General features: G+C 39.4%; 1 protein-coding gene across 3 annotated transcripts in view; it reads left to right on the plus strand.

Moving 5' to 3' along the window:
• Positions 1-22735, plus strand: part of FCHSD2 (FCH and double SH3 domains 2) — a 309032-nt gene extending 286297 nt beyond the window's left edge. For all 3 annotated transcript variants that reach the window (XM_059930853.1, XM_059930854.1, XM_059930852.1), the window contains 7 exons: positions 10448-10582; positions 15921-16004; positions 16125-16302; positions 16588-16808; positions 17791-17920; positions 18063-18145; positions 20652-22735. In XM_059930853.1, the coding sequence (XP_059786836.1) occupies positions 10448-10582; positions 15921-16004; positions 16125-16302; positions 16588-16808; positions 17791-17920; positions 18063-18145; positions 20652-20735 (915 nt within the window). In that variant the 3' untranslated portion in view covers positions 20736-22735. The remainder of the gene's footprint in view (positions 1-10447; positions 10583-15920; positions 16005-16124; positions 16303-16587; positions 16809-17790; positions 17921-18062; positions 18146-20651) is intronic.
• Positions 22736-24304: the final 1569 nt, after the last annotated feature.

Below are 24304 nucleotides of genomic sequence, written 5' to 3' on the forward strand. Positions count from 1 at the left end.
GCCACAACTAAAGAACCTGCATGCCGCAACAAAGGTCGAAGATCCCGTGTGCCGCAACTAAGACCCAGCACAGCCAAATAATTAAATAAATAAAATTTTTTTTAATCATTTTAAAAAAAATAAAAGAAAGAAGTTCTAACTCTACTCATTATGAAGACCATGGTGAATATGTGTTTGAAAGACAAGAATAAAGATTTTAAACCTTTAGGATGCTAGTTTGATTCCCATCTGCCTCAATAATGCCTTATAGTCCTTGCATCCAACGGGTTTTGTTTTTGTAATACAAAAATCTGTTTGTTGGCTTGAGCTAAAGCCCAAAGAAAGAAACAATGGATTTTTGTAATGAAATAAATGTAAACTGTAGAAAATAATGGAGCACACCTGCAACAATCTTCAATTGCTTTTATATTTACTGTATTTCCAAATGGGCAGTCGTCTTTTTATTGGACTAAACTCCATACTCAAAATGTCCACACTTTTAATGAAACTAACATTTCAAATTCCCAGTAACATCAGTTTAATTCAATTCAGTAAGCATGTATTGAGCCTGCACTGCTCATGATACTCTTTGCCAGGTGCTGGGAATTACCTATAATGTCTGTTGCATTGGTGTCCACAGATTGAAGGAACCACTCTCACTTACTGACAGCCAAGACCAAAGTAGGGCATTGAAAAAATGTAGAGCATTTCACTTCTAAGAGAAGTGTCTCTAGCTGTGTTATGTTCTTAGACTTTCTCCATAGCCATAATAACAAGTAAAGTACCTGACACAGATCCTTACATATATTACATGTTCAAAAATATTAATCTGAACCTCAAGATAAGTTGTTTACTCCAGTTCTACCAACTAAGCTTAAAATACTACCAAAAGGAGGGAATTCACATTGGTAAAGCATCTATTCTGTACCAGGTTCCATGTCAGGCACATTCATACATTATTTCAGTTAATGATCACAACCATCCTGAATGTATTTACAGATGAGAAGATAGATTTAGAAGAATTAACTGTCTCACCCAACAGCACACAGCTTGTAAGTGGAGAGAGCTGGGATTAGAACCCAGAGATGCCTGCCTCTAAAGCGCTGCTCTTTACTATACTTTCTTACTCTGTGGATGACCCTTTATTCCTCTAACCTTTATCATGATTCATTTCAACTGCTGTGCATTTTTTTCCTTTTTTTCTTTTAAGCATCTGGTGAATCACTGACTGCCCTATTTTGATATAATTAATGGTCTTATAGCATCTTCAAATACTGTGTGGCCAGTTGTCATTAAAATTCCCAAGCTTTACTGATATTTTTAACAGCTTCGCTGAGGTATAATTGACATACAATAGATTACACATATTTAAAAGTGTACAATTTGTTTTGTCTGGCTTCTTTCACTCAGCATGATTATTTTGAGTATCATCCATGTTGTTGCATGTATCAATAGTTCATTTCTTTTAATTGCTGAGTAGTATTCTGTTGTATGAATATACCACAATTTGTTTATCCATTCACCCTGATGATGGGCATTTGAGTTGTCTGGGGATATTACAAATAAAATTGCTATGAATGTATGTTTGGTTGGGTCATACAGTGGCTATATGTTTAACATTTTAAGAACTGTCAGGCTGTTTTCCAAAGTGGTTGTACCATTTTACATTCCCTTCAATAGAGTACTAGTGTTCCAGTTGTTCCACTACCTTGCCAATACTTAGTATGGTCAATCTATTTAATTTTAGATATTCTAATAGGTGTGCAGTAGTGTATCATTGTAGTTTTAATTTGCATTTCACTAATAATGTTGAGCATCTTCTTATATGCTTATTTGCCATCTGTATATCTTCTTCAGTGAAGTGCCTGTTCAGATCTTTCAACCATATTTTATTAGGTTGTTTGTTTTCTTTTTATTGCATTTTGAGAGTTCTTTTTATATTCTGGATACAAATCCTTTATCAGATAGATGATTTACATAACTTTCTCCCAGTCTGTGGCTTGTCTTTTCATTTTCTTAACAATGCCTTTCAAAGAGCAGAAATTTTTTTGATGAAGTCCAACTTATTTTTTTCTCTTTCATGGATCATAGTGTGGTATGAAAACTAAGAAATCTTTGCCTAACCCAAGGTCATAAAGATCTTCTTCTGTGCTTTATAGTTTTAGGTTTTACATTTAAATCTGTGATTCAGTGTGAGTTACATAAGAAGAGTGAGTAAAATTCTTTTTTCTTGTTGTTGTTGAAAAGACTGTCCTTTCTGCACTGAATTGTTTTCACATCTTTGTCAAAAAATCAACTAACCATGTATGTGTGGGTCTATTTTTGGACTTCCTGTTCTGTTTCACTCATCTATTTGTCTAGCTTGATGACAGTACTACTCTGTCTTAGTTATTATAACTTTAAAGTCCTGAAGTCAGATTGTAAATCTTCCAACTTTCTTCTTTCTCAAAATTGTTTTGGATATTCTAGTTCCTTCACATTTCCATATGAATTTTAAAATCAGTTTTCTACCAGAAAACCTACCAGGATTTTTTCATTAGGATTACAGTGAATCTGTAGATCAGCTTGAAGATATTTGACATATTAACATTATTGAGTCTTCCAATCATCTTTAATTTCTCTAAGCAGTGTTTTATAGTTTTCAGTGTATAGGTGTTGCACATCTTTTGTCAACTTATCTCTATTTCATAGTGCTATCGTAATGATTTTTTAATTTCAATTTCTGATTGTTCATTGCTAACATATAGAAATACAATTGCTTGTTGTATATTGATTTTGTATCCTACAACATTGCTAAACTCATTTATTAGTTGTTGTAGCTTTTATGTAGATTTTCTCTATAGATAATCATGTCACCTATATATAAAGATAGTTTTACTTCCTTCCATGCTTGCTTTTTTCCCTTCCTGTAACAACTGCAATCTCCAGTACAATGCTTGAATAGAAGTGGTAAGAGCCAACAGATGTTCTTGCCTTGTTCCCAAACTTAGGGAGAAAGCATTCGGTCTTTCACCATTAAGTATGATGTTCACAGTAGGATTTTTGTAGATGCCCTTTACCATGTCAAGGAAGTTTCCTCTATTTTTGTTTAGTTTGCTGATAGGAATGGATGTTGGATCTTGTCAAATGATTTTTTTCTTTATTAGTTTGTTAGTACTGTGAAGTGCATTGATGATTTTTCAAATATTAAACCAACTTTGCATTCCTGATTAACTCCACTTGGATCTTGGTATATTGTCCTTTTTATATATTGATTGGAATTAACTTGTTAAAATTTTGATAAGCATTTTTCTATGTCTATTTATGGCAGATACTTTATTAGTCTATAGTTCTCTTATAATGTTTTTGTATGGTTTTGGAATAATGCTTGTCTCATAAAATAATTTGAATCCCCTCCTCTTCAATTTTCTGGAAGCTTATGTAGAATTTTTTTCTTCCTTAAATGTTTAGTAGAAGTCACCACAATAGTTATCTGGACCTGGAGGAGTTTTTTTTGAGAGTTTTATTAATTTAGGCTGCGGCAAGTCTTAGTTGCGGCATGCGAGATCTTTAGTTGTGGCATGCAGACTCCTTAATTGAGTCATGCATGTGGGATCTCGTTCCCTGACCAGGGATCGAACCCAGGCCCCCTGCATTGGGAGCTCAGAGTCTTACCCACTGGACCACCAGGGAAGTTCCCCTGTGGGAGTTTTTTAAACAACAAATGCAATTTCTTTAATAGAGATAGGGTTATTCAACTTACTCTTCTAGAATGGACTTTGATCATAGGTATCTTTCAAAGAATTTGTCAATTCCATTTAAGCTGCCAAATTTATTGGCATAAAGTTGCTCATAATATTTTTTATTATTCTTTGATTGTCTGGAGAATCTGTAGTGACATCACTTCTCTTATTCCTGATATTGTTTATTTGTGTCTCCTCTTTTTTTTCCCCTGATCATCCTACTAGAGGTTTATCAATTTGATGTATCTTCACAAAAAAAACCAGCTTTTGACTTCATTGACTTTTTTGCCTGTTGTTTTTCTTTTTTTTATTTTATTGATTTCTGCTCTGGTTTTTATTATTTCCTTTCTTCTGATTAATTTGGATTTAATCTGCTCTTTCCTGATTTTTTAAGGTGGAAGCTAAGGTCACTGATGTGAGACTTTCCTTCTTTTCCAATATAGGCATTTGGTACAAACATTTCCTTCTACATGTTACTTAAGCGCCACCACACAAATTCAGATACCACACAAATTCAGATACATTGTGTTATTATTTTCATTCAGTTTTAAATATTTTCTAATTGGCCTTTTAATTTCTTCTTTGTTTCATGGGTTGTTTAGACGTATTATTGAATTTCCAAATATTTGGGAATTTTACAGATACCTTTCTATTAATGACATAATTTATTTCCATTGTGGTCAGATAACATACCTGAATCATGTTAAATTTATTGAGACTTGTTTTGTGGCCCATTATATGGTATATCTTGGTAAATGTTCCATGTGTACTTGAAAAGAATATATAATCTGCTGGTGTTAGCTGTTATGTTCTATAAATGTCAATTAAGTCAAGTGGGTTTATAGTGTTGTTCAAGTCTTCTGTATCCTTACTGATTTTCTCAGTTCTCTACATGATGCCCTGTGCCTTATGAGGTTTTCTGCTCTGTTAAGAGGGAATAGGAAATATTCCCAGACCTATGTGAATGCTGAGGATTGTTCCCTCTAATCCTTTGGGTGGTTCTATTGCTGGCTTCAGGTAGTTCTTGACATATATGTGCTGATCAGTACTTAGCTGAAGACTTGAGGGGGACCCTCTGCAGATTTCCAGAGTTCTCTCTGCATTTCTTCATTACTCTACCCAGCAAACTCTAGCCACTTTGACCTTCCTGAATTCCCAGTTCCATATCCTCAATTCAGGGAGACCACCATCCTTTTCTTGGGTTCCCTCCTGCTATATCTCAGCTTGGAAACTTTTTTCACACAGTAAGTTGGGGAAATTGTTTGTTTCCCATCCACCAAGGATCACTAACTTTCATCACATGATGTCCAGTGTCTTGAAAACTGTTCTTTCATATATTTTGAACAGTTTTTTAGTTGTTTCTGGAAGGAGTTTAAATCTGCTCTCTAATATTCCATCTTGCCTGGAAACAGAAATCCATTTTGCTGATATTTTCAACATCATTTTTTAAAATATACGTGTGTTGTGTCTGGAATGATGTTCACTGTGATCACTTTTCTGTCTAGATGGAATTCAGAGGTTCTGCTAGCCAGTTATAGGGAGCTGCCTTCCTCTATGCTGGATATCACCAGATTTTTTTAATCTATATTCTCCTTTTCTCATAAAAACAATAATGATGTATTAAGTACCTCCTATGTACTAAGCATGTGTTAAGGGTTTAAGTATTGCCTCACTTAATCCTTATGATAACCTTGTTAAGAAGTAATTGTCTTCATTATAGAGATGAGGTCATTGAAGTTGAGAAGTCAAATAATTTGCCCAAGGTCATATAGCAAGTAAGTGGCACAGTCAGCATTCAGACCCAAGTCTGTCAGATCCAGGGACCACAAAGCTGATGAAGCTCTTCAGAGATAATTTTGCTGAATACAGGAGGTCAGCTACTAAAACCAACTTGGAAAAGTTCTTTTCTGCCCTTGCAGTAAGAGTAAGCATTTTACAACATCTAAGAAAGGAAAAATATTAATACAGCTACAAAGAATAGTTTTGATTAAAATTCTGTCAGATGACAGGAAGGAAAAGGGATAAGTGAGCAGTTGTTAAGAAACAGGAAGAATGTGATTTTAGAAATGCTTGGTCAAGAAGGCATTGCAACAGCTAAGTTACAGAGGGTGGAAGAGGAAAAAGGAAGAAATTGTCCTGAGATGACATACTTTGGAAAGCTGCTAGAGCAATGCAAAAGCATGTGGCAGTGACCACTATTGCTGTCACTGCAACCTTTCAGTCCTTCCGTGAGAATCAAAAAATGAACTCAAAATGAAGGAGGAAGAAAGGAATGTTCAGTATCAAACAACGTTGCCAAAATGAAATGTATTGGATTAATTCCCAGTGCCAAAGCACAGTACATATTAACATTCCTTATGCTATATTTTTGGAAACATGTTCTGCCCACATTGGCTTTAATTTTAGTTTTTATAGATGTATGGGTGTTTTGTTTTGTTTTGTTTTTTGTAATGCCCAGTTTTTTTTTAATGTCTATAACCTTTACTAGAATATAAAGGCAATGTCTTCCAAGTATATATAAATATGTTTAAGTTAGTTTCACGGCAGTTTCCTGCATGTGAACCTCACCTTTTATATGGCGCCCTATTGGAAAATAATAGAATCATAAGCCTGAGATAATTTGAAAGGTCAAGATTTGAGTCTATTTTCATTGATCTGACTGACCATACATGAATATTTGTAAGATGAGGCACGTGATGCACTCAGCTGTGGAGAATTTTCAGTAATAGTTATAAATGAGACTATTACAGGGGCTTTGAAATGGAGGCAATAAATGTGACAAGAAATATGTACTATTTATTCTTCAGGAACCCTCTCCTTCCCCCAGTTCTTTAGAATTTTATTAGGTAAATAGCAGTTGAAGAGAGTCTTTTAAAATGTCAGTGATAATTACACAAGAGAAATCACATTAGCTCAATAAAGAGTAGAACTTGACGTTATAGGCAGCCTATACTTTTTGACTCATTGAATCTCAGGAAATCTCTGACCTTCTTCTCAATTCACCATTTCCATATTCACAGGGCCCTCTGTGCACTTAGCATTTGGTTGTGCTCATTTCCCACTCTAGGTTGTGAACTCCTGCAATGCAGACAGCGTCCTTCATTTCATATCTAAGAGCCTAGCTTAGTGTTCAGCATATAGTAGGTATTTGGTATTTTAATTAATTGTTCTACTGTAAAGCCCAGTTCTGACTCTCCATTCCTTATATCCTTAATGTGTAAGCATTAGTGCCTTTGCATGTTTAAACATAGGGAAAAGTAGCCAAGTAAGTGTTTATATGTAGCTAGAAACCAAGAAACCTTTGAGCCTATTCTGTTTCTTCTTTATTGGATTTTTAATTTAAAAAGTAAAACAGGGGCTTCCCTGGTGGCACAGTGGTTAAGAATCCGCCTGCCAGTGCAGGGGACACAGGTTCGATCCCTGGTCCAGGAAGATCCCACATACCGCGGAGCAACTAAGCCCGTGCGCCACAAATACTGAGCCTGCGCTCTAGAGCCCGTGAGCCACAACTACTGAGCCAATGTGCTACAACTACTGAAGCCCACGGACCTAGAGCCCATGCTCTGCCACAAGAGAAGCCACCTTAATGAGAGGCCTGCACGCCGCAATGAAGAGTAGCCCCCGCTCACTGCAACTAAAAGAAAGCCTGCACACAGCAATGAAGACCCAACACAGTCAAAAATAAATAAATAAATAAATTTATTTTAAAAAAATAAAAAATAAAACATGCCTATTCTAATAGTTTATAGTTCAGAGGTATATAAAAAACAAGCCAATCTCCTCTGTTCTCCAGTCTTTATTCTTCTTACTTTGCCTACCTCTGTCAGATATTTATGCTCAGATAAATATTATTTGTATTTTAATATAATGGACAATACTCAAATACATTTTTTACACTCAATTCGATTTTAATTAATATATGCCTTTTAGCTATGATGGGTAATATACATTGAAACTGAGTTAAATTGTTTTCCTTGTGCTACATTTCAAAAGAAACTGTGCCCTTTTCTGTGGCAAAATATACATAACATAAACTTTACCATTTAAACCATTTTTAAATATAAAGTTCAGTGGCATTAAGTACATTCACATTTTTGTGCAACCATAGCTATCATCCATCTCCAGAACTCTTTTCATCTTGCAAAAGTGAAGCTCTATACCAATTAAACAATAACTCCCCTGGGGCTTCCCTGGTGGCACAGTGGTTGAGAATCCGCCTGCCAATGCAGGGGTCACGGGTTCAAGCCCTGGTCCAGGAAGATCCCACATGCCACGGAGCAACGAAGCCTGTGCGCCACAACTACTGAGCCTGCGCTCTAAAGCCCGTGAGCCACAACTACTGAGCCCACGTGCCACAACTACTGAGCCCACGTGCCACAACTACTGAAGGCCGTGCGCCTAGAGCCCATGCTCCACAAGAGAAGCCACAGCACTGAGAAGCCCACACACCGCAACGAAGAGTAGCCCCCATTCGCTGCAACTAGAGAAAGCCCGCGTGCAGCGACAAAGACCCAACACAGCCATAAATAAATTTAAATAAAAAAATAACTCCCCTGTCCCCCAACCCCCAAATCCCTGACAACCAACATTCTACTTTCTGTCTCTATAAATTTGACTACTTTAGGTACTTCATATAAGTAGAGTCATACAGTATTTATCTTTTTTGTGACTGGCTTATATCACTTAATATTAATGTCCTTAGCATTTATCCGTTGTAGCATGTGTCAGAATGTCCTTCCTTTTTAAGGCTGAATAATATTCTGTTGTCATATATCACATTTTGTTCATCCCCTCATCTCAGTGGATGCTTGGGTTGCTTCTACCTTTTGGCTATTCTGAATAATGCTGCTATGAAGATTGGTAATCAAATATCTGTTCATGTCCCTGCTTTCAAACTCTTTTGGGAGGAAGAATTGAAAGAATAGAATAGAAATTAAAATTGAAAAGAATTGAAAGAATAGAAGTGAAATTGCTGGATTATATGGTAATTCTGTGTTAAACTTTTTGAGGAACCATCATACCATTTTCCAAAACAGCTACACATTTTACATTCCTACCAGCCGTGCACAAGTGTTCCAGTTTCTCCACATCCTTACCAACAATTAATTCCTGGTTTTTTTATAATAGCCATCCTAATGGGTGTGAAGTGGTATCTCATTGTGGTTTTGATTTGCATTTCCCTAATGATTAGTGATGTTGAGCATCTTTTCATATGCTTGTTGGCCACTTGTATATCTTCTTTGAAGAAATGTCTTTTCAAGTCCTTTGTCCATTTTTGAATTGAGCTGTTTTTTGTTGTTGAGTTTTAGGCATTCTTTATATATTCTGGATATTAATCCCTTATCAGATTTTTTTTAATCTTTTTTTTTTTTTACATTTATTTAGGCTGCGCCAGGTCTTAGTTGCAGCACACGGGATCTTCATTGTGGCATGTGGGGTCTTTAGTTGCGGCGTGCGGGATCTTTTAGTTGCGGCATGCAGGCTTCTTAGTTGCGGCACGTGGACTTCTTAGTTGCAGCCTGCATGCGGGATCTAGTTCCCCGCAGAGATCGAACCCGGGCCCCCTGCATTGGGAGCGCAGAGTCTTACCCACTGGACCACCAGGGAAGTCCCAATCCCTTATCAGATATGATTTGCAGATATTTTACTCTGTTTTCCTTTGATGCACAAAAGTTTTAAATTTGATGTAGTCTAATTTGTCTATTTTTTTTCTCTTGTTACCTATGCTTTTGGTTTCATATTCGAGAAATCATTGCCAAATCTGGTGTCATGAAGCTTTTCCCCTCTGTCTTCTTCTAAAAGTTTTATAGTTTTAGCTTTTATGTTTAGGTCTTCTGTCCATTTGAGTTAATTTTTTTTTTTTTTTTTTGGCCATGTCATGTGGCATATGGGATCTTAGTTCCCAGGCCAAGGATCTAACCCACACCCCCTGCAATGGAAGCACAGAGTCTTAACCACACTGGACCTCCAGGGAAGTCCCGAGTTAATTTTTGTAAGATAAGGGTCCAACTTCACTCTTTTACCTGTGGATATCCAGTTTTCCTAGTACCATTTGCGGAAAAGACTCTCTTTTCCTCATTGAACATCTTGGGACTCTTGTCAAAAATCATGTAACCATATATGCACTGATTTATTTTGGGGCTTTCTACTCCCTAACTCATTTTTAATGGGTGTTATTTATCTATGATATGAACACATCATAGTTTATTCAGACATTCCTCTACTGATGGACATATAGGTTGTGTCCAGGCTTTTACCACTACAAGCAGTGTTGCAGTAAACATCCTAGAATATATAGTCTTACATCCTGGTGCTTTTATTTCTCCATAGATTCACAAAAGTGAAATTGCTAGATCAAATGTCACGTTTAGTTTTTAATTTCAGTAGGTGGGGATTCTTTTCAAGGATGTACCAGTTTACATTTCTACCAGCCATAGCTGAAAACCTGTTTCTCCACATCATTAGTAGCACTTAGAAATCTTTTTACTGTTTCCTGATATGATCAGTTTAAAATGGTAAGAGGCCTTCATTAATCAGTATTTAACTGACTCTTGGTTTTAAAAAGAAAAAAAACTCTGCCCTTTCATAACATGAAAAATGCAAGTGAGAACAGAACAGATACTTTTCTTTGTGCAGTTGAATAAGTAAATTAACATTTTGAAACAATCAGGTTTTAAGTGTTTTTTCTGCTTTCATCCATTTTCTTGAAGTAAGCAAGCTAGCCAATGGCTTCTGATTTTTCCTAGCTTAATGCAGATACCGAGAGAGAAGAAGGAGAAGAGTTTGAAGACAACATGGATGTTTTTGATGACAGCAGTTCCAGCCCTTCTGGCACCTTAAGAAATTATCCACTCACCTGCAAAGTTGTTTATTCCTATAAGGTTTGTATTTCTCTAACATACTTCTCATATTAAATTGTGACAACTCTGAAGATACAAGTAACTGTATCTACCCAGCCTCTTATACTGTACTTATCATAAAATTGGTGTTCAGTTCCTATTAGAGGCAACATAACATAATGGGAAAGAGTCCAGGCTCTGACGTCAGACTGCCTCGGTTAAAATCCTGTCTCTGACACTTACGATCTACATAACCACGCTAGTCCCTTGGTCTCTGTGAGCCTCAGTTTTCTTATCTATATTATGGGGATAATATTATAGGGCTAGTTTGAAGACTAAATGAGATACCACTTTTATAGCAAAGCATTTAGCACAGTGCCTGACATCTAGTAAATTTTCTGTAAATAGAACTCTTACCCGTATCAATTGCCTGACACAAGACCCTCCATTAGGATAGTTCTCAAAATTGGTATTAAAATAAAATTGCTTGACAGAGCAGTTTTGTTAAACTTTACCTTTCCTAACCTTAATATAACCACCTCTTGTTTCCAGGTTAAGCAGGGATCTGGATAAATAGATTCCTGAACTTCCAAACTTGATTTGGTATAATAGTTCTTAATCTCTCTCACCCCTGCCCTGCTTTCACATTAACTTTTTACTCAAACAAAGTAAATTGAGTTTCAGTTCCCCGGTTCCTCTCTTTTCCTTATTCCCTTCATCAATCACTAGCCAGTCCTGTTGAGTCCACCTCCAAAACATATCCTGAATCCATTCACATTTCGCATCTTGGTCTAGGCCATTGCTTTGATTACTGTAAAAGAAAAAAACCCCTAATAATTGGTATCCCTTCTTCATACTTGTCTACCAACAGTCCACTTTCCACTCTGCAGCCAGAATTATCTTTAATACGTATAGGAGATTATTTTATTCCCCTGCCTAAAACCCTTTATAAGCTTTCCATCACACAAAGAAAAATAAACTCTTCACGAGAGTCTATAATGTCCAGATTGATCTGGCCCCTGCAAATCTCCTTAGCTTCATGTCAGACCAACCCACCCAACCCACGCACTACACGTTAGCAACTCTGGCTGCCTTTCAGTCCTCAAAAGCACTATGCTCCTCTGACTTGACAGCTTTGCACTTGCTGCTCCCCTACCTGGAACTGTCTTTTCCCAAATCTTGGTTGGCTGCCCACTGCTCTTCATATAGGCTCAGTTCAAATAGTGCCTCCTGAGGTTTCCCCGACCACCTAAATGCATAGCCAACTCCCCAGTCACTACTCTATCCCATTGCGCTTTTGTCCTCATTTATTTACTATATAGCACCTATCACCAACCAAACTGAATATTGTTTGTTTTCATACTTCTTTATCTGACTCTCCACTAAAGGTCCATGAAGGCAGAAACCTTGTCTGCGTCTGTGTACCTTGTGTATGTGTCTTCAGCACCTAGGACAGTGCCTGGCACATAGTGGGTCCTCAGGAAATAATTGTGGAATGAATAAATGAATGATGTAAGGAAGGCATGAACAAATGAATCCCTTTCATTTTAATGAATGGCATTAATTTAAATGAATTCCTTTCATGTTAATGCCATGCTTAAGGGACAACAGCAGAGGAAGGGTCTGAAGAGAATCTAAATCATACATGGGACAGTCTCACTCCTACCACCACCATCCCTGGAGAGCCAAAAGCTGATATTATTTACTCCTTAATATCAGTGATTACCAGACTTTTTTTCATTTAACATCCTTGTATTATATATTTAAGTTAACAATACTTCCTCTTTTCTAAAAGGGTTGGGATTTTTTTTTCCCAATGTAAACTGTTTTGATAACCTTTTGAAAATTTGAAGTCATCTTCCGAGATACTTGTAAGGTGTTTTAAAATATTATAAAACTTGGTTGGGATTGTTTCCCTATCTTCCGTCTCAGTATTATATTTACTTTGAAGTTCCAGAATTAAAATTTAAGGTCCTTAAACAGAGAAGGTCCTAGGTATCTGAGTGATTATTACATCTGAGGAATTTTACAGATGAGGTAGCATTTCAATGGGATCATGAATAAGATTTTTCTAGTTACAGTGATAAGGTAGGGAAGGGAAAGAGCCTTATAAGCAAACAGCAGATACAGAGACACAGTTTGATGAGATAATAGGGTGTTCAGGAAATGTTAAACTCAGTGTTGGGTGAGCATCAAGTGTGGGAAATAGAGCAGCTGGAAGTAAAGATGTCGGATAGACCTGTGGATCAGACTGAGTTTGGCTTTTATCCTGGCTGAAGGAAGCCATTGGGTGTCCTAAAATCAGACTGGGCTTTTAAATAAGGTAACCCTGGTCGTGATATAGATATTCCAGAGAGGGTAGCTTAGAGTGGAGAGAGACTAACTATAAGCCTAGTTGTGATTCCTATGGTCCAGACCAGCAAAGAAGGCCTAAGTTAATCTGGTGAGAACAAAGAAAAGCTAAATTTAAGGAGTAGTTTCAAAAGCCTTAAAAATGCTCATAACTTTGACCCTACCTAGTATATATCCTAAGAAAGTGACCCACAATATAGAAGAACATTCTGGATACAAAATGCTCTTTCATCATAGTACTACTTTATAATAGCAAAGTTGGCAGTCCAATAAGGAAATAGTTAAATAAATTAACCATTCATATAATGTAACCATAACAAATTTTATGAAGATAATTGAAAATTATATTAGAGTTTTTTATGTAAGAAGAAATATGTCCAAAAAGTAAGATATCAAATTGTATTACCTTAAGGTCTTAATTATACATATTTCTAGCTTTTCTACAGTGAACATGTATTACTTCTGTCATCAGGAAAAATCATATTGTTTTAAAAGAAAACAGGAAACTTAGAGAGATGGTGGTGGGAATGGAGGGCATGGCTGCTTCTGGCGTCCTGGCTGCCACTGCATATTAGGACTTCATGAGGTAGTGTGAGACCGTGTGTTTATTTAATAACTGTTTACTGACCACTTGCTGTCTTTAGTTGGGATAAGTGAGAAGAATTACATTCCCTGCCTTAAGTAAGTCATTCTAATAGGAAGCACACAAGTGCAAACAACTAACTTGAGTGCCACAGTAGTCAGTGTTAGAGGGATGCTCAAAGCCTTATAAGAATAAAAGGAGGAAAAAGCAACCAGCTCATTGTGGGTGGTCTTGGAAAACATATAAGCTGGGCATCAAATCATGAGTAATAATAATAGCTACCATTTATGAAGTCCTGTGTGCCCGGTATCATACATATATATATATTTTTTTTCTAATCCCTTCAATAACCCTATAAGGAAGATATTATCAACCAACCCATTATTTCAACAAGTGTCAGTACATGAGCATCTTCCATGTACCATGCTGTGCTCTTTTCTAGGCTTGGGGATATAGCATTGATGAACACAGACAAAAATCTCTGCCCTCGTGGAGCTTACATTGTAATAGGAATAAAAAAGAAAACTGAGGCTCTAAAAGGTCTTATGGTCACTTGCCTGTAGAAACAGACTGAAGCTGGACTTGAACTCACAGTAATCTAAATCTAGTCACCAGATGGGAAAGAGGGAGCAGGGCCTGCTGGAAAGAAGGAACAGCCTGATAAAAGCATAGAGGCAATAAAGAACGTGGTATGTTCAGAGAATATGGAATAGTTTGCTGGGGCCAAAGCATCAAGAGACCACAGGGTTTTGAGTGTCATGCAAAGGACTTGACCTTGTCAAGTGGAAGAATTGGTCACTGCTTAGGTATTGTATGATCAAGCTAGTGTCTGCTTATATAACAATGTTGGACAACTTGCATGGACCTTCATGACTTCTTTTACAAGGGCAGCATTATATTTAAAGGTGTTCTTAACCCTCCTGCTTTGCTGTCACACACACTGAAATCTGGTTGTGTTGATAACTTTTTAAGTTTTGCCACAGAATTTGTTACGAAGGTGCCTTTTGCTAGTATATTCAAGGCATAGTGTGGTTTCAGATTAGAGAAAAAATTCCATTGGAGGGGGTTGGTGGTGGTGGTGGGATGAATTGGGAGATTGGGATTGACATATATACACTAACATGTATAAAATAGATAACTAATAAGAACCTGCTGTATAAAAATAAATTAATTAAATTAAATTTTTAAAAAATTCCATTGGAAAAGCTATCAAAAATCAGTGAACTTTTTTTTTCTCATATTTTGAGATCAGAGGTAATATATTTAAAATTCTGGTCCTGGAGTATTTCTGTGATTGGTCAGCCATTTTCAATACTATTTTTCTGTCTCAAGCAGCTATTGTAGCAATATCCAGAATCTGGGTTTGATGAAATGTACATGAAATGGGAAATGAGTCTTTGGAAATGAGTCTTGCCTTACTTTTGCTTGCGTAATTTGGAGCTATTTTACACTTTGAGACTGTGAGATCTGAAAAACTATATGGTCTAAAGCAGTAGTTTTAACTAATCTTGGGACTTGGGGAAAGCTTTTAAGGCTGTTCACTAAGAGCCAGAAGATGTCCGCAGACCCCTCCTGTTACATGTGACAGGCAAGTCTCTTTATGAAACAAAGCCACAGAGTCTCTCTCTACAACCCCCCTGCAGAGTCCCTGAGAGCTTGCTCTCAGATTCTACAGCCTCAGGGGTAGTATTTAGGTGTCTGGTGCTAGTGGACTCCTGCTGTTAGGGATTTAAAAAAAAAAAAAAAAAATCACAGCAACTTCTGTAGAAGCACTCAAGTGGATCAGCCTAGTCTCTACAGTTAAGTTGGAGCATAATAAATCCAAACTTTGACCAACCTCAATCATTTCTCTCCTACAACTTTCTTCTCTTGGCCACTGTTTTATGGTGATTCCAGACGAATTCCAGGCACTGCTCAAGCTATCAGTCAATCCATGTACATAGCTCTTTGCATTTTCACAGCCTGCACCTCCATGGTAGCCCTCTGGTGTAGTTCTAATTCACGGCTTTCTCCTTTGCTTGTGCTTCCCAAATCATCATGGTTCTGTGCTTATTCATCCCACACTGACTCCCCCATCTTCCCGAGAATGGCAGGATTGTCATTTTGAAGAAATGGAGGCATCAAGAAGTTGAATAACTTACCAATAGATACATAAGCTGGAGCTAGAACCCAGGTCCTCTACTTCCAGCAGAGTGCTGTGTTCACTGAACCTGATTGCCTCTTGAGGATTCCGTTTCTCCAGTTTTTGTTGTGGCTTTATTTTGTTTAGTTTTTTAAAGTAAAACTTCACCTCATTATGATAGTTTTACAACACTCAAATTTTTATGTTCAGTACGTTTTTCAAAATCATTTCAATATTTTGATCCCCAGTTTTTGTTATGATCAGTTCACATCTGCTCTTTATCTAACCTTTTTAATTTTGTCCATGACCATCCTACATTGCAGGCTTCTCAACCAGATGAGTTGACCATTGAGGAACATGAGGTGTTAGAAGTGATTGAAGATGGAGATATGGAAGACTGGGTAAAGGTATATTCCTTTGCTCATATCACCCCTTCTTGTGACATTTTCAGGAGTTTGTTTTGGTTCTTGTTGTACCCTGTCCAAATTGTGTGTGCAAACCTGTTTTGTCACATGTCTTTTACTCAGGCTCGAAATAAAGTCGGCCAAGTGGGTTATGTACCAGAAAAGTACCTACAGTTTCCCACCTCGAACAGTCTGCTGAGCATGCTGCAGTCCTTGGCTGCTTTGGACAGTCGGTCACACACATCCAGCAATTCCACGGAGGCCGAACTCATTTCAGGCAGCCTCAACGGAGATGCCAGTGGTAAAGACTGAAACAAGGCACTCTTTATTTGGTCACATTTGGCCTAAACTGTTTTACCCTGGAGTCAGCCTTCAGTAGGTTAAAAAGCACAACTTTATTCCTTTTCTGTAATATGTTTATTTGGTCACGTTTATCCTGTACAGTAGAACCCTAAAGTTGATCTTCAGTGAGTACAGAATTATAGCTGTACGATGGCCTTTTAGTTGTCACTTGTGCATGGGGTGGCTGCAAAAGTAACCTGGTTGCCAGTGTTCTTACTGCATTTTTCTCTCTCTTGCTACCTAGTCTGTTTTGTGAAAGCACTTTATGACTACGAGGGCCAGACAGATGATGAATTATCTTTTCCTGAGGGAGCAATCATCCGAATCTTGAACAAAGAAAACCAGGATGACGATGGCTTCTGGGAAGGGGAATTCAATGGGCGGATTGGAGTTTTCCCGTCAGTGCTAGTGGAAGAACTTTCAGCCTCAGAAAACGGTGACACTCCATGGATGCGAGAGATTCAGGTGCACAACAGGGGGAGAAAGCTGAATTAAAAGATGTTTAAAGAAAATGACTCCCAAGGAGTCTGTTGACCCACGCAAAAGTGGGCTGTGGTCTCGGCCTCACCCTCACCACTCCAATCCTTGGTTGCCGGGTTTCTGCAAAACTGAATTTGGGAAGCAGAGACTTGTCAGTCAGGCTCTTGTGCAATGGCTGTATGACAGCTCACTTCTCCCACATTCTGTTCTCTGAATTGGGGAGCCAAAATACTAAATTGTGTGTGACATACAAAAGAATGGTTTGGTGGAGAGAAAGAAAGAAACCAGAGAGGGAATGTATTGTCTCTGTGGTTAGTTTATGCAGTAAAAATACTAGCTTGCTCTTTTTCTCCCTCACGCTGTCAGAGCCTCATTGCCCAGCCCAGGTCCTGCTAGTCCTTTTCAGAGAACTGATGAGCCTGCCAGAGCTCCATAGGCTTAGCTCATCATAGCAAACCTTGTCTTTACGGGAAACTTCTAATTCTGATCAGTCACAGCAGGCCTGGCAGGTCCAGGACCATAAGGAACATGTCTGTCCATCTTGCTTGTGTGGTATTGTGACCACCTAGCGTGACATTTACAGAACCTGGGTTAGTCAGAAACTCAGCCAATTATTTTATCTTCACTGAAAAATACAGCTTGTCCCTTTTTTTGTTCTTCACTGAATTGACTAATTTGGTATGTTTTCAATAGAACTCTAGAGAATGGTTTGACTTGGTAACTGTTTAAGATAAACTAAAATCAGTAGTATAATGAGATCTGTGGAAGGAAAAAGTTAAATGCAACACAAAACTGGGGGTTGGGGTGGTTATCCTAGGTTCATTTGCTTCTAATGAGGCTGACCAAGAAAGTTAATAATCATAACTTAGCTCCAAAGAAAAGTAATTTGCCAGGAGTAGTCAGAGAAGCCTGCTAGTCTCTCCTTCCTCAAGTGAGCACTTCGTAACCTCTCTTCCCTTTGCTGCAGATCTCTCCCTCCCCAAAGCTGCCCGGCTCCCTGCCTCCACTGCCACTGTATGACCAGCCTCCTAGTAGCCCTTACCCCAGCCCAGATAAGAGGAGCTCCCAGTACTTCCCCCGCTCTCCTTCAGCAAATGGTAAGGGTTCTCCTGGGCATGGGTCTACATACGCTTTCATTCAGAAATCCACACGTTCACCTGAAGAGCAAACAGATCTGCATTAGCATTTTTATTGCTCAACAACACAAATAAATTGAGCTTCTTTGATTTCCTCCCTTAGAAAACAGCTTCCATGCCGAATCGCCAGGATTCTCACAGGCATCCAGACATACTCCTGAGACCTCATATGGGAAACTACGACCTGTAAGTCTCTTATCTGGCAGGGTTATAGAATGCGTAGTTTCTCCAAATTGAAAGTTAGAAATTAATGTATCTCCATGACCCCTGTGTTGTTACTAATTCCCTCCATGCCAGGGTGAGATGGAGTTGGGAAGTTAAAAAGAGCTCTGGAAAAGGAAGGCTATAAAAATGAACACATCTTGGAAGGTCAAGCTTACACTGGTGCTTTCCTCACTGAGCCGTGGTGAGATTGCAAGGTGACAGCTATGAAAGTGTATTTAAATTATAACAAGCTCTGTGAGCATTAAAGTGGTCTAATTGTGAAACAGAAGCATTTTTTTTTCCAGCAGGCATTTAATGAGAACCTATTTTCCAGGCCTCTAATTGCCTCTTTGACGGACACTGAGATGAAATAAGATACATGCATTTTGAGGTTTGAGAGCGTCTATTCTCAAAAGAATCTATTCTTACAAATAATCACCTCTACTCACCCCTCACTCTGCTGCCAACGACTCCACCCCACCACCTCACTGTGAAACAGCTCTTCCAAGGTCATAACTTTCGCATGCTAATCTAGTGCATATTTGCAATTTTATTTTCCTAGACCCCCTTTTCAGCATTTGACACAGTTGTTTGAACCACTCACTACCTTTGGCTTTGTTCATTCAGCAGATATTGAGTGCCTTGTTAAGGACTTGGTTCTTGATCCTAAATGTTTAGGAAGCTATTGTAAGATTGTAAGCAGGACAGTGATATGACCAGTTGTGCATTTTTAAAACACTACTATGGCAGCTAAGTGGAGGATGAATGGAAGGAAGGTGACAGAACGGACACAGGGAGCGAGCTGTTAGGAGGCTGGAGCAGTGGTCCAAGCAAGAGGGGACAGTAGCGTGGACTAGAGGGTAAGAGCGGGAATGGAGAGAAGTGGACCTATTTGTTCTACCACACTTTCCTGGTCTGCTTTCTACTTCCTGGCCCTTCCTTTTTGTTACTGAGTCCACACTCACTCTTCTTGCCGCACGACAGGCCAATAAATCAGGAGACGAGGAATTGAGGCGAAGAATAACTTTATTTGGAAAGCCGGCAGACCAAGAAGGTGGCAGGCTAGGGTCCCCAAAAAAACATCTTATGAGTCTGGATGCCTGTTTCTTTTATAGAACAGAGAGGGGAGAGGGGTTGAGGAAGTAAAGTTAAAAGGCCATTAGTTTTGCCTGCTTGGCCAGCATGGGGAGGGGATGTGTTAATTTCTTCTTTTCTGCAGCCATTCACAGGTGGGCAGGGTCAGATTGTCTCCCTGTGCGCTGAACAAAGGCACTTTAGTTTAACATTCAGGCAGAGGGGCAGGGTTCCCTGAGTCAGGCCACTGTATATGATTATAATAACAAAAGCAACAAAAAGCAAAGGTTAAAGTCAAAGAAACATCCAACACAGAGTCAGAATTGGCTCTTCCCTGTTACATTTTCATTGACCTTTGCGGGCTTCTCTGCCTCTATCCATCTCTGTTGATGCTTCTCAGGGTTCTTTCCACTGGCTGCTTCTTTTAAAGTCATTAAAGTCACTCTCTGAGTAATCTCATCTACTCCCAAGGCTTTGATAACCATTTATTTACTGACAACTCCCAGATTTATAACTGCCAGTCCAGTCTCTTCCCTGAGCTTCAGACTTGTGGAAATCTCAGTGTATATGTACCAAAACCCCCAAAACTCAGCACAACATGAGTTAATTATCTTCCCTCCCAGACATACTCCTTCTCCCATATTTCCTGTCCTGGTGAGTGGTACCCCCATCCTGCCAGTGCTCTGCCATCACTCGTGACACCTCCCTGACCCTGCCTTCCACAAAGAGTCATCACAAGTCCTGCCAGGTTTACCTTGGAGACAGCTGTCAAGTTTTTCCACCCTTTGCTCCCCCACTGCCGGTACCCTAGTGCAGGCCAACATCAGCTTTCTTTCAGACCACCACAGGAGTCTCCAAAACTGTCACCTGTATTCTTGCCCACCACCACTGTTTTCTTCAAACTTTTACCTGAGTCATCTTTTCACACATCTGATACTGCTGTTTAAAATCCACCAAAGATTCCTCTTTGCCTACAGAATAAAGCTCAGATTTTTAAATATGGCTTAATGAGGCCCTTCATGACTTACCCCCAGCCTATCTCTCTAGTCTTATCTCTTGCAACTCTCCTTCCAAGACATGTTGAAAGGTTTTCAGTTCTCCAAGCATTGCTCTCTTGCTTTCAACTCTAGGCCTTTGCTTTGGACGAGGCTTTTAGGGCTACAAAGACTCTTGTGCCCATGAGGATTTCAGCCTAGGCAAGAACCTGAATCATGAGTTTCACATTTCATCCAGAACAGTAGGTCCTTCTCAGTGTAAGAAGTTGTGAAAATTAAGTTGAAAGCACATTCTTAAGAGTATTTCTGAGAGCCCTGGGGTGCCCATGTCCTTGGATAAATGACTAGTTGGGGTTTGGATGCTTCAGGCACTGAATCAGGAAGCTGACTGACAATCCATGTGATGGTTTCCTGCTCAGGTCCGGGCAGCTCCCCCTCCACCTACGCAGAACCACCGAAGGCCAGCAGAGAAGATCGAGGATGTGGAAATCACACTGGTGTGATGATGGGTTTGCCCGTCCGTTACTGCTACAATCAAGGCCAGGCTTAGAGTTTGGCCAGTCTTGTTTTTTAGGCACCTTTGCATGATGATGACTCGAACAGAGCAAATACAAGGAGGATTATATGTGACTGGGTGGCCTGGTAGACTCCTCCCATGTTTTGAATATTTTGTGCCTTTTTTTGTTGTCATTTTCTATGTCATCTCTCCTACCACAGCACAAATCCTAGAGGGCCCTAGAAGCACAGAGGGGGACAGCCCTCTTGCCTAACTGTGGCCCATTTTTGTATGAGACTCAAGACCAGGCCTCGATCAGGGCACAGTCACAGAGATACTGATCATGTGCACTCGTACAGTATATTACTGTGGCCACAAGGATGTGGCAAAGATTCTCATCTTGCTTCAAGTGGCTTTTGCTCATCTGATTGAGTTTAATCAGGTCATGTTGGCTACATAAGGAAGCAGAAGGAGGGATTTCAGGAGAGGCTGGCTCCTCCCCGCAGTTAGTCCCCAAATTGAGAAACTGAAACCGTATTGGAAAAAAATGGACTGCCCTGAGTTTAGCAACAATTGCATTAATGCACATCTCTTCCACAACTAACAGATTTAAAACAATAACAGTGTCCTTTGTATTAATATTTATGCCATTCATTTAGTCTTAGTGGAGCTAACATGGAGGGGCTGAACTAGTAGCCGAATCTCGTCCCATCACATAGACTAATAGAAAGGAGGCTGTGGCGAAAGCAGAAATGGAGCTTCCAGATCTGAAATGAGCCAATTTAATGTTCTTTTTATATTTGGGTATTTTTCATTTTAATTTTTGCAGCGTATACTATTCTGACCAGTATCCTTAGAATCTGAACGTCTAGATAAACTGGGGACACATACTTGCCTTGTCGAGCTCCTCTACTGGGGAGGCCTCTAGCATTATTTTATTCCCAAGCCAGTCCACTGGCCCAGGCAGCCACCCACCACATAAAATGCAGCTTCCCAGGTCCAACTGACCTGACATTTCCTTGGGAGGAAGAACCTGTGGCTCATGGAAACCAGCTTCCTGTGAAGGACTAAAGGATTCCACAGGTGCAAATTGACAAGTTCTCCATGTCACAGGGAGAGCCAGGAGTAGCCTTCTCTGCAGGCTAACAAACCCATAGCAGCAGGCGTCCCAGAGTAGGCCTCTGGCGGCCCTCCACCTCCTATGGAAGATAGGGAGTGCATTACTTAGGGACTAAGGGATATTTGCCAGTGGCTTTTTTTTTTTTTTTTTTAAGAAATCAAATTTGCAGAATTTAATTCGAAAGTTGTCTTATGCTTTGAAAACGCCATCCCTCCTAAGAATCTAAAAACTTGAAATGCTCGCCACATGTCCCCATGGGATTTTTGACCAAAAATAAGGTCAGAGCTGAAGAAATTTTCAGTTAGTCCTTTGATCACTTCAGTGACAGTACCCAGTGATGAATCTTCTCCGTGATTTGAGGATTTTTGTTTTTGTTTTTTGCTTCTTAACCTGTTGATCTATTTGAGGTCTTTTTGTGTTTATCAAACTTATTCTTAAGTTTAAAAAAGAAATGAAAAGGGTGGGGTTTTTTTTTTAAGATTTTGAAGTTTGTTGACAAGTTAAAAATCTTCAAAGCACTTTAGAAATCTTCAAAGTGCTGAAATCAGGCAGTTCTTGCCACCCAGTCTTGTATTCTCTCTTTAGCTAGCAAAATTGTCCTTGAATCTGGGTTTTCCACATTCTCAGAGGATTATTTGAAATCTTTTGTTATATTTTAAAATATTTTTTGGAAGAGCTGCTAATTTTATTTTAAAAAAACAAAGTTGTAAAAATATGCCTCCTTTTTAAAAAGAACCCCTCCCTCCAGGACATGTAATCCAGTGTCACAGTGCACACGGCTGGGCTCAGAGGAAGCACCTCTGTGCAGATGTGCTTTCTTTACAGTGGCTGTAAAAACTTTGTATTTATTATGTATAAAATGTTGAATAATAAAAAAGTGGAATTAAGTTTTCTAAGTTTTACTTATAAAAAGATTTGGGTAAGCAGGCTCTTCCAAATACCCAGTGCTTCTTATAAAGACACTTCTATGCCCTCCTTTAAACCCTACAACAGATACAGAGAGGGGGAAGTAAATTAATCCATCCATGGGACAAACAGTCCCGCATGCCACCCACCTGCCAGGTGTAGTACCCTGAAGGCTAGAGATAGAAATAAATAAGCTGTGGTCTTGGCTCTCAAGGTTCTTTCCCAGTGGAGAAAAAAGGTATACACATGACGGCAGTACTGTGTGAGGTGCTGGAAGGGAGAGGCAGAGAGTGCACTGAGGGAGCCGAGGAGGGAGCTCGGATTCTGCAGCTGGAAGGGCGAGAGGAGGGCCACTGAGTCCCCTCAGAGGATGTGACTGCTGGCTTCTAGGAAGTGGGCACTCTGGACTACTCTGTCCTTTCCTAAACCTCTACCCTGAGTAACGAGTCAAGGGAAGGAGATTTTACTGGTCTTGGGGGTGGCTAGAGGATTCCAGGTGAAAAGCCAAGTCCCTCTGGCTGCCAGCCGGCCCAGTGAGGACCAGAGGTCAGCCTGTTTGGGGAGGGGCCCCACAGCCCTCCTCTTCCAGAGCTGGGCATGTGCTATATGTATTCTTCCAGACGTTTTCTGTGCATAGAACTCATATGCACACACTGCCTTTTTATATGTGAGATTATATATTTAGGTTTACCTCATTCTTTTTGAAGGCTGCATTATATTCCACTGTTCGGATATATCATAATTTAAACATTCCTACAGTGATGGATGAGGAGGTTGTATCCATCCCTTTGCTATTCGAAAGTTGAAATTAACACCTTTGTACATAATTCTTTAAAAATTTGTTCCAGTAAAAATATTGGGTAAATTCCTAAATACGTAATTTGAGAGTCAAAAAGGTATGTGTGTATTTAATTTTGTTAGATGTTGCCAAATTGGCCTCCAAAATGACCGTATCCGTTGACACTCCCACCAACAGCGTAGAAGACAACATGGACTTTGGAGTTGGAAGGTCTGAGTTAAATCCTGCCTCCCACTTGACAGCTGTGGAACCCAGCTTCAGTGTCCCCATCGGAAACATGAGAATAATGCTGTGGATCCAAGAAGGACATGTAAAGTGTGCAGCACAGGGTGGTCACCACAAGCATTCCTCACCATCACTTCCCCCACCTTCAGCGGCCTCCCCTACAGAACTGCTCCTTGCTATCCTTCCAGCCTCCTAGTAACACAGGGCTGTCATGAGGCCCAATGGAAAGAGTGGGTGTGAAAGTGCTTCACCATAAATATGGTAAGGACTATCAGTGCACATTTAATATCATTTCCATCTTTTGCCTTCCCCTGCTAATGAAAGCTGCTCGCATTCAAGACTACTGTTGGCCCCAGAGGCCCTGGTCTGTGACCAGCGGACGGAATTAAGCTAATCGTCCCACCCCTGTATCATAGCTATATTGGGGCCTCCTTCATCACAGGAACTAAAGGTAAGGCAGCTGAACCAGATTCGCAGCACATCACCTAGATCCCTTTCTTCTATGACCCACCACCCCAGCCCACAT

This window comes from Balaenoptera ricei, chromosome 8 (assembly GCF_028023285.1).
Source record: "Balaenoptera ricei isolate mBalRic1 chromosome 8, mBalRic1.hap2, whole genome shotgun sequence".
NCBI lineage: Eukaryota > Metazoa > Chordata > Mammalia > Artiodactyla > Balaenopteridae > Balaenoptera > Balaenoptera ricei.